The sequence below is a fragment of the Canis lupus genome, chromosome 19 (assembly GCF_003254725.2).
Source record: "Canis lupus dingo isolate Sandy chromosome 19, ASM325472v2, whole genome shotgun sequence".
Lineage (NCBI taxonomy): Eukaryota > Metazoa > Chordata > Mammalia > Carnivora > Canidae > Canis > Canis lupus.
This window is the reverse complement of record NC_064261.1, coordinates 24,206,302-24,220,776: the sequence shown is the minus strand read 5'-3', so window position 1 is coordinate 24,220,776 and position 14,475 is coordinate 24,206,302. Positions and strand designations below refer to the sequence as shown.

Below are 14,475 nucleotides of genomic sequence, written 5' to 3'. Positions count from 1 at the left end.
GGATTCAGCATTTGCCTTGGACAGGTGTTCATGTTAGGTAGCTCTGAAAAAATAAATGGTGGCATTCACTTGTCTGTTTTAAAATTTAGCCCAGGGGGATCCCTGGGTGGCGCAGCGGTTTAGCGCCTGCCTTTGGCCCAGGGCGCGTTCCTGGAGACCCGAGATCGAATCCCACATCGGGCTCCTGATGCATGGAGCCTGCTTCTCCCTCTGCCTATGTCTCTGCCTCATTCTCTCTCTCTCTGTGTGACTATCATAAATAAATGAAAATTTAAAAATAAATAAATAAATAAAATTTAGACCAGGGATGCCTGGTGGCTCAGTGGCCTCTGCTTTCAGCTCAGGTCGTGATCCTGGGGTCTTGGGATCAAGTTCCGCATCAGGATCCCTACAGGGAGCCTGCTTCTCCCTCTGCCTATGTCTCTGCCTGTGTGTGTCTCTCATGAATAAACAAACAAAATCTTTAAAAATAAACAAATAAAAATAAAGTTTAGCCCAAATATTTTTATTTCTTTTTGAAAGTAATTGAATTAACAAATGAAGACACAAAATAATAACAATACTAATATCTGAACACATTATTTTCATTTGATCCTCTCCAACTCTCCGTCTAGACACAGATCAGCAACTGGTCATCAAAGTCAAGTGGTACACCCAGAGACCTACTGCCAGCCAGTGGTCAGGAGAATTCTGGTTTTCCCAACTTGGAGCTAACTCTCTGTCCACCTACCTGCCTGGCCTCTTCCCACACATGCTCTGTTGGCAGTCATCATTAGGTCTGGAAACATACTGATGTATTACATCAACCCCAGAATTTTATGAGGCTACAGTTAGCTTGTGGTGATCCACAGTTGTTGAGTTCCTACGGAAACCAGCAGATTAGGAGCTGTGGGGGGTGCCAAGACAAGCTGACCAAAATGAGTCTCTGCCTGGGTGCCAACTCCTGTGTCCTTCATCCACTGAGGTACAATTTCATGTGGACTCTTCTCAATATACAGTCCGATAACCACAGAGTTGTGTAACTGCCACCAGTCTCATTGTCTCAAAGAAATGCCCTCATGTTCCTCTATAGTCAACTGCTAGGTTGTAGTTAGCTCCTACAGTTCTGCCTTTTCCAAAACGTCATATAAATGGAAACTTACAGAACACAGCTTGCTGGGTCAGGCTTCTTTCACTTTGCATGATGCATTTAGGATTCTCCCATGTTGTTCCATTACCAGTCGTTTGTTCCTTTTCATTGCTAAGTAGTATTCCATCATGGGTCATTAATCATTCTGATCAGTTAAAGACACTTGGGCTGTAGCTAGATTGGGGGATTATGAGTCAACTCATTCTAAACATTTATGAATTGGGTTTTCTGTGAATAAATACATAGGAATGAGAATGTGGAATTCATAATCCATTTTCATGCCCCCAAAGGTGTTCTGCCCTTTTTAGGACTGACTGATGCTTTCATCTCTTCTTAGTCAAATAATTAGTCAGCAGAGAGCCCACAATAGATTACATGGTTTTCCAGCAAAGGGAGGCACACCTGGAAGATCCCAGGACAGGGTGTGCTCCTTCTACCAGAGCTTTTCCTCATTCTGAGCCATCCCACATCGTTCCTCATCCCACAAGAGATGTCTGGCCTCCTCCACCTATGCAGTCACTCCCCATTACAAGGATCGGCTAAAGTTCCATTCCTCAGTGAGTCTCCATTGGCTACCTCACAGCTCAGAACCTTCCCTCCTTCCATTCCACTCTGCATCTGTCTTCTACCAGAGCATCCTGCCTGTGATGCCTTTAGCTTGGCCTCTGACTTCTTTTGGAAAGAGCCTCTGAAATCCCTGTGGGATTTAGAAGTATGGGAATATGATCTCCATTCTACGGATGTGGAAATTGAGGTGCAGGAAACTATGTGACTGAAAATAAGGTAACATTTCTGGTCACCCACCACCATACATCTGAAGGTCTCCATCGACATTTCATTGTCTCCTCCTCTTCAAATGAGAAAACTGAGAAGAGAAACTACTTGGCCATGTCACACAGCTGGGAATGAGAAACTGGCTTTACCTGTGTGTAGGGCGAGGCTGGGCTCAGACTGCATGCAGCAAGTCTTAGAGTGGAGGGGCCTGGCTCTGTGTACCCAAGCGGCACAGCCAGTCAGCTTCCAGGCTAAATTCTGACCTGTGTTCTCCTGCTTTCCGGGGCAGAGAAAGAACAAAGACTGACTGATGTTCTGGGCATGAGCAGAGGGTGCCCAGTGGTGACTGCTAGGTGTAGGAAACAGCCTTCTGCCATGCTTGGCCTTCCCTTTCACACATGCCCAGGGTCAGAGCCTCCAGAGGAGCAAAAGGTAACCTGGAAACCTCAGCATGTTAGTGGGAGATGGGGGCTCCTGAGACAGGCATGACTGCTGGAAACAGTCATGAAGAGACTTCCAGGAAGAGAAGCAGACCTCCTGGTTGACTCTCAACTTAGTGATGCCTTGGGTCTGTCACTGCATTATTGCTGTTTTGCTTCTAATCATTTTTAAAGACCCATGGTTTGCCCTACACTGAGAATCAGTATTTCCCCACAAAATCACCCTAACTGCATGGAGGCCTGAGGCCCTTGTCAGGCCAATGAGAAGAGTGCACAGGTTTTTGCTGTCCATGAACATCTTCTCAGCCTGTAAAGAAGGCCCTGAACTATGTAGGAGCCCAGGCACTGAAATACACCCTGACAAAAGTAGGCCACTAACAAGACATTTGGTGCAAGACAGACCTACTCAGAATCAAACTGTCCTCTCAACAGTGGAAGCAACAGTGTTAATAATAATTCACTGAGCATTTGCTATGGGCCAGGCATTCATTACACAGACCTCCTCACGCAGCTTCTCAATTATCATAAAAATCTCCACTTTATACAGCAAAAACAGACGTTCACAGAGGTTTAACAAGACCACGGCCACCCAGCAGTAAGCAGTGCAATCAAGATTCACTGCAGGCCTTGAGCTGCAAGCCCACTAATTTAGCCAAGCACTATACGCTTTCAGTTGGGCTTCCACACCACAGTATCAGAGGGCAAGGCAAGAGCAGTAAATGGTCTCTGAAAAATACCCTAGCATGTGTGAAGCAATACTGTATGGAAAAAACACTACCTTAGACGTCTTCTAATGTTGTAGATCTTTGACAATCTGAGTTTTGGCCAAGCCTGTACCTTGCTACTTGTTCTTGAGGAATGCACCCAAGCCTCTTACCTCTGTGTCAGATAGGTGAGACAAAGGATGGTCTGAAGAAATAAATTCTAAATTGAGATCTTAATATATCTCAGAAAATCTTCTTTAAGATGAGAAATTTGTCAGGGAGCAGTAGAGTTTATTATTATTAGTGAAGATCCGCTATGGAAATTTTTTAAGGGAAAACAAAAATTTTTTATGGGAAAACAAAAATTCCAGATAAGAAATTAGAGGAAGAAAAAAGCAAAAAGTAAAAGATTGTTTGCACCCAACACATTACTTTTCCTAGAAAGTGCTTCTACCCCGGGACTCTCCAACCTCAGAAGAAGAGACAGAGGCAGTGGACAGGGCCTGCCTCAAATGGCACTGATGCTGCCAGTGTTCAGCAACTGCCACTGACAAAAATGTAGAGACAGGCGACACACAAACTTGCCTCTGTCTCAGGCTAGGAGGGCCTGGTGGGACATAGGCAAGGTATGTGAATGGATGATTCCCAAAGTCACCTGTAGGGTGGAGAAAATCCACTCTTAGCCACTGAGCTCTCACTGCCTCCCTTCTCTTCCCGGATTCTCTTGCTGGCCACTCCCAGGCAGAGAGGGAAAGTACCAAGAGCCTTTAGAGACCACTGACCAGGTTCAAATCCTGGGTTTTCCAGCAGCTTAATTAACCTCTCTGAGACCCAGTGTTTTTATCTGAAAAATGGAGGTGATAATAATTAGGCATATGACAAAAAACATTCATAAGAAAATCCATAATCTCATATTCAGTGAAGAAAGACTAAAGCTTTCTCCCTAATATCAAACACAAGGATATATGCCCTTGCTATTTCTATTCAACATTGTACTAGACATCCGGGCCAGGGCAATTAGATAAGAAAAAGAAAAAGAAAAAAAAAAAGTAACCCATATTGGAAAGGAAGAAGTAAAGCTATATGTTTGCAAATTGTAAGGAATACACACACACATATATACACACTCCAAATATTTAAGCTAATAAATGAATTCAGCAAAGTTGCAGGACACAAGGTCAATGTACAAAATTGGTTGTATTTCTACACACTAGCAGTGAACAACCCAAAAATAAAACGAAGAAAACAATTCCACCTAAAATAACATCAAAAAGATTAAAATACTTAAGATTAAATTTAACAAAAGTAGTACAAGATGTGGACACTAGAAACTATAAATATTACTGAAATAAATTGTATTTTATTTGTGCTATACTGATGATTACAGCTTTTCTATTTTATTTTACTTGTATTCTATTTTTTTATTTAAATTCAATTTGCCAACATATAGTATAACACTCAGTGCTCATCTCATCAAGTGCCCTCCTTAGTGCCTGTCACCCTGATGTAAATTTTAAAAGAAATCAATGAAATGTCATCCATATACACGAGCTGAGAGACTTCACTTAATATCATTAAGATGGCAGTACTCTCCCAAATGATCTACTAATTCAGTGTAATCCCTATCAAAATTGTAGCTGCCTTTTTTGCAGAAATTGACAACCAGATCCTAAAATTTGTATAGAAATGCAGAGGCTCAGACTAACCAAAAAAACTTAAAAAAGAATAACAAAGTTGGAGGATTCATACTTCCTTATTTCAAAACTTACTATGTAGTCAAGATTACTACATAACCAAGGTGATGCAGTACTGGCATAATGATAGACACTTCATCAATGAGGTAGAATTGAGTCCAGAAATAAACCCATTTATCTATGGGCAATTTATTTTCAACAAGTTTGCCAATATAATTAAGTGGAGAAAAAATCTTTTCCACAGATGATGCTGGGACTACTGGGTAATCACATGCAAAAGAATAAAGTTTGACTCCTGTCTCATGCCATCTGCAAAGAGTAACTCAAATATAGGCCAAAGATCTAAATGTAACAGAGCCAAAACTATAAAACCCTTAGAAGAAAACATAGGTGTAAATGTTTATGAACTTGGACTGGGTAATGGTTCCTTAGATAAGACACCTAAAGCACAAACAACAAAAGAAAATTAAGGGGCAACTGGCTGGCTCAGTTGGTAGAGCATGTGACTCTTGATCTTGGAGTAATGAGTTCAAGCTCATGCCCAGCATAGAGCCTACTTTAAAAAAAAAAAAAAAAAAGTAAGTTGCAGTTCATCAAAATTTAAACTATTTGTGTTTCAAAGAAAGTGAAGAAAAAAAAAGTGAAATGGCAACCGGTTTCCAATTTCCTTTTATGACATATAAGGAGCTTGGAAGTCATCACTCTTGTACTAACAACAAGAAACAAAATTAATAAGTTTCTTAGACCCAAGAGCGAACTGAGGTCACAGGGCAAGTTGCTACCCCACACATTGTTGAGAGAATCACAACATACCAGAGATGAAGCCCAAGAGCAGAAGCTCTGCAGGAAGTAGTACCAGGATAGGAAAATTGAAACTGCAATTGATGAATTGCTGGAGGCTCAGTGTGGGCAAGTTTGAGACCAAAGCACCAGGTGTACATTCATAGGGAAGCCCTCAAACTTTTGTGAGTTTTACCTCCAGGAGCCTTTTCAGGTTCTGACAATGAAGATCCAAGAAAAAAATCTCACAATACTTACAGAATTGGAAGGGGTATTGGGGGAAGTCATTGAGATATGACCACCAATCAACCCAGGAGCTGGAACTGGGCAATTGGAGGCTCCCCACTCCTCCCCCCTTTGGAATGTGTGTTCCAATTGCTTTCCCTGTTCCCATAAGCTGCCCCAAAGATACAGCCTTGAGATAGAAATGTGGTGTTGAGACTATCTAGATGGTATGCATGACAGCACCCAGTTAAGACATCTACATAAACATTAAGATTCTGGTGGATCAAGTTCAGAAATCTACTCATTTTGCAGCTGCCCAAGACAAATCTCATAAGTCTTGCTTATGAAATCTGCCAAACAAGCTAGAGGGCTCTGCCTCTCACTTTGGTCTCTCCCTGCCCTTTATGTATTGAGGGTTGGTTTCAGATTTCACTCAGGAAGCTCCCAAAGAAGTTGCAGACTAACAAGGGGAAATACATTAGAACACTCCATTTTTAATAAGGTCAGCTTTCAAGAAAAGCTATTTTACCAGAGCCTAACTGACTGAGGTTTTATCCATGCCTAGCCAATCTGGGGGAAGAGAGATAGTCAACTACAGCCCACTCTAGCCTTCCCATCCCACATAAGGGGACAGTGGATCTGAGAAGCTCCTGAGAAGGCCACGGCACAGGCTCACTAAAAGACTGAGACCTAATCATGAGATGAGAGAATGTTTCCCTTCCCACACATCTTACTGGGGCATCAGTAGAGCTCCTGTGTGATAAGGGGAGACAAAACCAAAAAAAAAAAAAAAAAAAAAGAGAGAGAGAGAGAGAGAGAAAGGTTAGCCTCTGACAAAGCTACAGTAAACACAGCCTAATTCCTAGATGGGTAAACATAAAGCTTCACACTAATGGCCTATTTACCTCAGCTCCTTTTACCCACTATGTCATGTCAGGCATTCAACAGAAAATTACAAGGAAATCCTAAAAGACAAAAAACACTTTGAAGAGAGAGAGCAAAGATCAGAACCAGACTCAGGTATGGATGGCAGATATATGGGAATCATCAGACTATGAATTTAAAATAACTGTGATTAATATGCTAAGGACTATAATGCAAAAAAGTAGATAACATGAAAGAGTAGATGGGCAATGTAAGCAGAGAGATGGAAACTCTAAGAAAGAATTGGAAGTTAATGCTAGAAATCATAAACACTGTAAAGAAATGAAGAATGCCAGGCTTACCAACAGACTGATCACAGCCCAAGAAAGAATCAGTGAACTTGAAGAAATATCAAAACTGCTAAAACCGAAATACAAAGAGAAATACGAATAACAAAGAACAGAATATCTAAAAACTATGGGACAATTTAAAAAGGTGTAACACCTGCATAATGGAAATACAAGAAGAAAAAAGAAAGGAACAGAAGAAATATTTGAAGTAATAATGACTGAGAATTCTCCGAAATTAATGACAGACACCAAACTACTGATCTGGAGGCTCAGAAAATGCCAAACAGGATAAATACAAAAAAAAAAAAAAAAATCTATACCTAGGCATATCTTATTCAAACTGCTAAAAATCAAAGACAAAGAGAAAATCTTGAAAGAGACAGAGGGAAAAAACACCTTACCAATAGAGGAGAAATGATAAGAAATATACCAGACCTCTTTTCAGAAACCACGGAAGCAAAAGGACAGTAGTGTGAAATATTTAAGGCATTGAAAAAAAAGAAAAGAAAACCTACCAACCTAGAATTCTGTACTAGAAAAATTATCTTTAAAAAGTGAAAAAGAGGGACACCTGAGTGGCTCAGCGGTTGAGTGTCTGCCTTTGGCCCAGGGAGTGATCCTGGAGTCCCGGGATCAAGTCCCACATCAGGCTCCCTGCATGGAGCCTGCTTCTCCTTCTGCCTGTGTCTCTGCCTCTGTCTCTCCATAAGTAAATAAATAAGTAAATTTATAAGTATATAAGTAAATAAATAATAAGTAAATAAATTCTTTAAAAAAAAAAGTGAAAGAGAGGTATCTGGCTGGCTCAGTCAGAGAAGCATGGGTCCTGAGTTCTCAGAGGTCATGGGTTTGAGCCCCATATTGGATGTAGAGATTACTTAAATAAATAAAATGTTTTTTTTTAATAAAGGGAAAGAGAAAGACTTTCAGACAAATAAAAATCAGAGAATTTGTCACCAACTATCTACTTTGCAAGAAACATCAAACAAAATTCTTCTTTGGGAAGAAAATTATGTAAGTCAGGAATCTGTATCTACATAAAGGAAGAGTATTAAAAAAGGAATAAATGGGGGCACTGGGTGGCTCAGTTGGGTGTCTGCCTTCAGTTCAGGTCATGATCTCAGAGTTTTGGGATCGAGCCCCACAGCAGGCTCTCTGCTCAGCAGGGAGTCTGCTTCTCCTCTTCTTTTCCCTCTGCCCCTAATCCTGCTTATGCTCTTGCTATCTCTCTCTCTCTCTCTTACTCTCACTCTCATAAATAAATAAATACTTTTTTTAAAAAAAAAGAAAATAAATGAAGATAAAGTAAAATATTTTGTTTGTATTATTCTTATTGATCTAATAGATAAGTTTGTTCAAAAAAATAGCAACAAAATATCCAGTGACAACAGTTTATAGAGAAGTGAAATAAATGGCAGCAATGCTGTAAGGGACAGGAGGGAGGATTTAGGAATCCTCAGTACTAGCACTACCTGTGAATTGGTATAGTGTTATTTGAAAAAAGACTTGAATTAGTTGCAAATGTATTTTGCAAATTCAAATACAACCATTACAAAAAGTGAACAAACAAATATAATTGATGCACTAAGAAAGCGGAGAACGTGGAATTCTATAAAATGCTCAATTAAAACCAGGAAAGGTAGAAAAAGAAACAAAGAACAGGACAAAGAATAGAAAATGATAACAAATATGGTAAAACAGTAATCCAACCATAGCAATAATCACTTAAACATCAGTGGTCTAACACATCAGTTAAAAGACAGGAACATCAGAGTGGATAAAAAGTCAAGCCCAACTATCTATTGTCCACAAAAAAAAAAAAAAAAAAAAAAAAAAAAAAAAAAAAAAACACTTCACTTTAAATATAGGTAGATTTGAAAGAAAGGCGAGGGAGAAACAAGAAAGAAAAAAAAAAGAAAGAAAGAAAGAAGAAAGAAAGAAAGAAAGAAAGAAAGAAAGAAAGAAAGAAAGAAAGAAGAAAGAAAGAAAGAAAGAAAATACATTCATTTTGGAGAAAAGAATTCAGGGGTACCTGGGTAGCATAGTTGGTTAAGCATAGGACTGCTGGTTTCAGCTCAGGTCATGATCTCAGGGTAGTGGGACTGAACCCCATGTCATACTCCATACACAGCACAGAGCCTGCTGGAGATTCTCTCTCCATCTGCCCCTCATACTCATGTTTTCTCTCTATAAAATAAATAAATGAATCTTAAGAAAACAGTTCAGGTCAAGGAAAAGTTATCAGGAATAAAGAGAGACATTACATAATAATAAAGGGATCAGTTCTCCAAGAAGACAATTATCCTTACTATGTATGTGCCTAACAACAGAGCATCAAAATACATGAGGCAAAAACTGATAGAACTGCAAGGAACAATAGATGAATTGACTATTAATCAGTAACTGACAGATCCATCAGGCAGAAAATCAGTAGAGACATAGTTGAAGTGAACAGTACCATAAATCAAACTGCATCTAATTGACATCTATAGACGACTACATCCAACAAGAGCAGAAAATATATTTTTTCAAGCTTATACAGAATATTTACCAATATAGACATAATCTGGGCTGTAAAACACATCTTAATAAGTTCAAAAGAATGAAAATTATACAAAGTATGCAATCAAACCACAACAGAATTAACTTAGAAATGGGTACCAGAATAATATCTATAAATCCCAAATACTTGGAGATTAAACAACATACTTCTAAATAATTCATGAACCAAAGTAGTCTCAAGATAAATTTCAAACTAAATGAAAATAAACATACAACTCATCAAAAGTTGTGGGACGGATGCATTGAAAGTAGTGCTTAGAAGGAAATGTATAGCATTGAATTCACATGTTAGGAAAGAAAGAAGATTTAAAATCAATACTCTAAGGATAACTCAGATTATTGATTTTAAATCCATCTAGTTACCTTGGGAAACTGGAAAAGAAGAGCACATTAAATCCAAAACAAGCAAAGCACATTAAATGCAAAGCAAGCAGAAAAAAATAAATAGAAAAATTAGAGCAGAGGAATGCCTGGCTGGCTCAGTTGGTAGAGCATCTGAGTCTTCATCTCAGGGTCATGACTTTGAGTCTCACATTGGGTGGAGAGATCACTAAAAAAAACAAAAACAAAATAAAAAACAAAAACAGAGCAGAAATTAATGCAATCGAAAACAGGAAATCAATAAAAGAAACAAAACCAAAAGCTTTGAAAAGATCAATAAAATTGATAAACCTCTAGTCATGTTGACTAATAAGCAGGAAAAAGATAAATTATTAATATCAGAAATAAAAGAGGAACTATCACATCAAAAGGACAATAAAGGAGTATTATGAACAATTCTATGCCTATAAACTTGATAGCCTGGATGAAATGGACCGATTTCTTTTTTTTTTTTTTAAAGAGAAAGATGAAGATTTTTTAAAAAGATTATTTATTTATTTATTCATGAGAGACACAGAGAGAGAGAGAGGCAAAGAAGACACAGGCAGAGGGAGAAGCAGGCTCCATGCAGGGAGCCTGACGTGGCACTCGATCCGGGTCTCCAGGATCAGGCCCTGGGCAGAAGGCTGCGCTAAACTGCTGAGCCACTGGGGCTGCCCAAATGGACCGATTTCTTGAAAGACACAATCTACCAAACTCACACAAGGAGAAATAGATAACCTAAAGATGACTATATCTATTAAACAAATTGAATCAATAATTAATAACTTTCAAAAACAGAAAGGAACAGGCCCGGATGGGTTCACTGGTGCATTCTACCAAACATTAAAGAAGAAATTATACTAATTTTTTACAATCTCTTCTAGAAAAAAAAAAACAGAAGGAATACTTTCTAACTAATTCTACGGGACCAGTATTACTCTATATAAAAAACAGAAAAAGTCATTACAAGAAAGGAAAACCACAGACCAATATCTGTCATGAACATAAGAAGCAAATATCTTAACAAAATATTAATAAATTGATTCCAACCATGTATAAGAGAATTACACATCAAAATCAAGTGGGAATGATTCCACATATATACAGTTCAAGATTTGAAAATCAATTAATGCAATCCATCACATCAATAGGCTAAAGAAGAAAAATCATGATCATATCAATAGAAACAAAAAGCATAGGACAAAATCCAACACCCATTCATGATAAAAACTCTCAACAAACTGGGATAGAGGGAAAATTCCTCAGTTTAATAAAGGAAATCCACAGATAACATCATATTTAATAGTGAGAAACTAAATGTTTTCCTGCTAAGATCAGGAATAAGGGAAGGATGTCTGTTCTCACCACACCTGTTCAACGTCATACTAGAAATCCATGCTAATGCAATATGGTAAGAAAAGGAAAATATATACAGATTAGGTAGAAAGAAATAAAACCATCTTTGTTTGCAGATGACATGATTATCCATGTAGAAAATCCCAAAGGATCAAAAAAAACCCTCATAGAATGAATAAGCAATTACAGTAAGGTTGCAAGATACAAAATTAATATATACGTCAGTTTTTTTTATATACTAGCAATGAACAGTTGGAAATTGAAATTAAAAACAGAATACCATTTACATTAGCAAATGAAATATTAAGTATACATCTAATAAAATATGTACAAGCTCTATATGAATAATACTACAAAACTCTGATGAAAGAAGCCAAAGATCTAAACAAATGGAGAGATATTCCATTATACAGCTAGAAAGACCCAATATTGTCAATATGCCAGTTCTTCCCAACTTGATCTATAGATTCAGTCCCAATCAAAATCCTAGCAAGTTATTTTGTGGCTATTGACAAACTGACTCTAAAGTTTATATGGAGATGCAAAAGACCCAGAACAGCCAACAAAAATGAAGAACACAGTTGCAGGACAGACGCTACCCAACTTCCAAGACCTACATAAAGCTACAATAATCAAGACAATGTGATATTGGTGAAAGAATAGACAAATATTTTGATGAAACAGAATAGACAGCCCAGAAATAGATCCTTACAAAAGCCACTGACCTTTCACAAAGAAGCAAAAGCAATATGATGGACAACGTCTTTCAACAAATGGTGCTGGAACAGAAGAACAAGAATTATTAATAATTTTTTTAAAAACCCCTCTAAAAAATATAAAAAATAAAAAAATAAAAAAATAAAAGACCCCTCTACCTGGAAATTAAATAACCTTCTATCAAAATCCCTGAGCAAAGGGAACAATTCAAACCAAAATTATGAAATTTCTTTTAAAAATTGATAATGAAAACTAATAGTACAATCCATCATTTAAAGCAGTGATCAGAGGAAAATTTGTAGCCTTTAACATTTTTATCAATAAAAATGGAAGAATTTAGGTTTGCAGTTCAAAGAGCTGAGAAAGAAGAAAGAAACTAATAAAAAGTGAAAGCAGAAATTAATGAGGCAGAGAATCAAGAAACAATAGATCCAATTAGTAAATGAAAATCCTGGTTTCTTGGGGGGAGGAATTAAGAAAACAGACAAACTGCTACTTGTATTTACCGAAGAAAAAAAAAGGAGTACAAGTATACAAAGTAAATATTAAATGGAGAAATAACTATTGAAACAGAAGAGATTTTTAAAATCCTAAAGGACTATTTCTCAGACCTCTATGAAAATATTGAAAACCTATGTGAAGTGGATAACTTCCTATGAAAATACAGTTCATCAAAAGTGACTCCATTAGAAGTAGACAGTTTAAACCGACTGATTTCTGTAGAAGTAGAAAAAATTATCCAATTATCCAGGAATTTCCACATTAAAAAAGAACTAAGTCCTCAAAGTTTCACAGGGTTATTTTACCAAATCTTCAAAGACTAGAGAGTTAGTGTTTTACAAATTTTTCCAGAGCATTAAAAATGAAGGAAAATTTATTAACTCTTTTTATAAAAGAGGAATATTACCGGAGCCTGATTAAGATAGTAAAAAAGATTACAAATATCATTCATGAATATTCATGAAAACATTCTAAATAAAATACTAGTGAGCAGAATCCAACACGATATTATGAAAATGATGCAACATAACCAAGTGGGATTTATTCCAGGAATATCAATACAATTTATTGATATTTATTAAATATCAATAAATGAACACGTCATATTTATAGATCTAAGGAGAAAAATCACGTTTATTTCCACAGATGCTGAAAAACCTCTAATAAAAATTATCACCTCAAATTCATTAAAAGTACTCAAAATAGGGATGCCTGGGTTGCTCAGCGGTTGAGTGTCTGCCTTTGGCTCAGGGCATGGTCCTGGGATTCGGGATCAAGTCTCAAATCGGGACTCCCTTGGAGGAGCCTGCTTCTCCCTCTGTTCTTTGCCTCCCTCTTTCTCTGGGTCTCTCATGAATAAATAAATGAAATCTTTTAAAAAATAAAAAAAAATTTTAAAAAGCACTCAAAATAGAGACTGATGGAAATCGATACACATGCATGTGTATACACACGTACACACATACACACAACTTGTGTGCTACAACTAGCATCTCGTTTAATGGAGAAATACTGGGGAACTTTCTGGTAAGATCATAAACAACACAAGTTTGCCCTCCATCTCCACTGCTATTCAACATTATCCTGGTGATACGAGGCAGTAAGACAAGAGACTCAATTACAGACATGAGATTTGTTAAAGAAAAAGTAAAATTATATCTATTTTGCAGATGATATGAATGTACAGACTAAACCCTAGGGAACCAGTGAACTACTATTTCAATAAATTAGCAGGCTATCAAATTAGCATATAGAAATCAATAGCCTTCAATTTATACAAACAATAAGCAGTAAGAATATATAATACAGAAAATCCCACTTATATGACAAGAAAATAAATTACTTAGGAGTAAATATATTATGAAATATTTAAAAACTACATGAAGAAAAATTTTTAAGTATGAAAGTAGACTTGAACAAATGGAGAGACATTTCTTGTTCTTGAATAAAATGACTCAGTATTATAAAGATGTCAGGTCTCCCTAAATTAGTTTATAAATTTAATGCAATCCCAAGAAAGATGCTAATAAGTTTTTTAATGGAACTATACAAGTTGATGCTAAATTTCTTTCATATGGAAGAATAAATATGTAATTCAAGAATAGCAAGGAAAACACTAATAGGAAAATATATAATGTGACTAGCCCTATAAATCATTAAAAGATGCTATAAAATTTCTATAATTAGAAAAGTACAGTGCTAACACATGGACAGACAAGTCTGTCATAGTACCAAGCCTATCATGGAAAAATCAGAAGTAATTTCAAGTACATATGAAGCTTTAGTATATCATAAAGGTAGCAACTCAAATCTCTAAGGCAAAAATGGACTTTTGTAATAAATGATGTTGGCACAAAAGATGTTGGAACAAAAAGATAACATTGAACTTTACCCCAAACTTTACCCCTTTATCAAATTCAAGAATAAACTCCAAATGATCAGGATCTAAAGGTAAACTGAATCCATATAAGTATTAGGAGGAAACTAGGTAAATTTCTCCTTATCCAGCATATGGGG

The 14,475-nt window shown here is 37.0% G+C and overlaps 2 protein-coding genes across 5 annotated transcripts in view; both read right to left on the bottom strand.

Annotated features, from left to right (window-relative positions):
- The window catches only part of LOC112652432 (cytochrome P450 27C1), a 44,839-nt gene extending 35,710 nt beyond the window's left edge, over window positions 1-9,129 (bottom strand). The window contains exon 1 of the mRNA XM_049097383.1: window positions 8,993-9,129. Coding sequence (XP_048953340.1) covers window positions 8,993-9,017 — 25 coding nt within the window. The 5' untranslated portion in view covers window positions 9,018-9,129. The remainder of the gene's footprint in view (window positions 1-8,992) is intronic.
- Window positions 1-14,475, bottom strand: part of ERCC3 (ERCC excision repair 3, TFIIH core complex helicase subunit) — a 56,919-nt gene that overhangs the window by 4,589 nt on the left and 37,855 nt on the right. For all 4 annotated transcript variants that reach the window (XR_007403980.1, XR_007403981.1, XR_007403982.1 and 1 more), the window contains 2 exons: window positions 11,967-12,020; window positions 8,993-9,147 (listed from right to left, as the gene is read on the bottom strand). The gene's annotated coding sequence lies outside the window, so the exon portion shown is untranslated. The remainder of the gene's footprint in view (window positions 1-8,992; window positions 9,148-11,966; window positions 12,021-14,475) is intronic.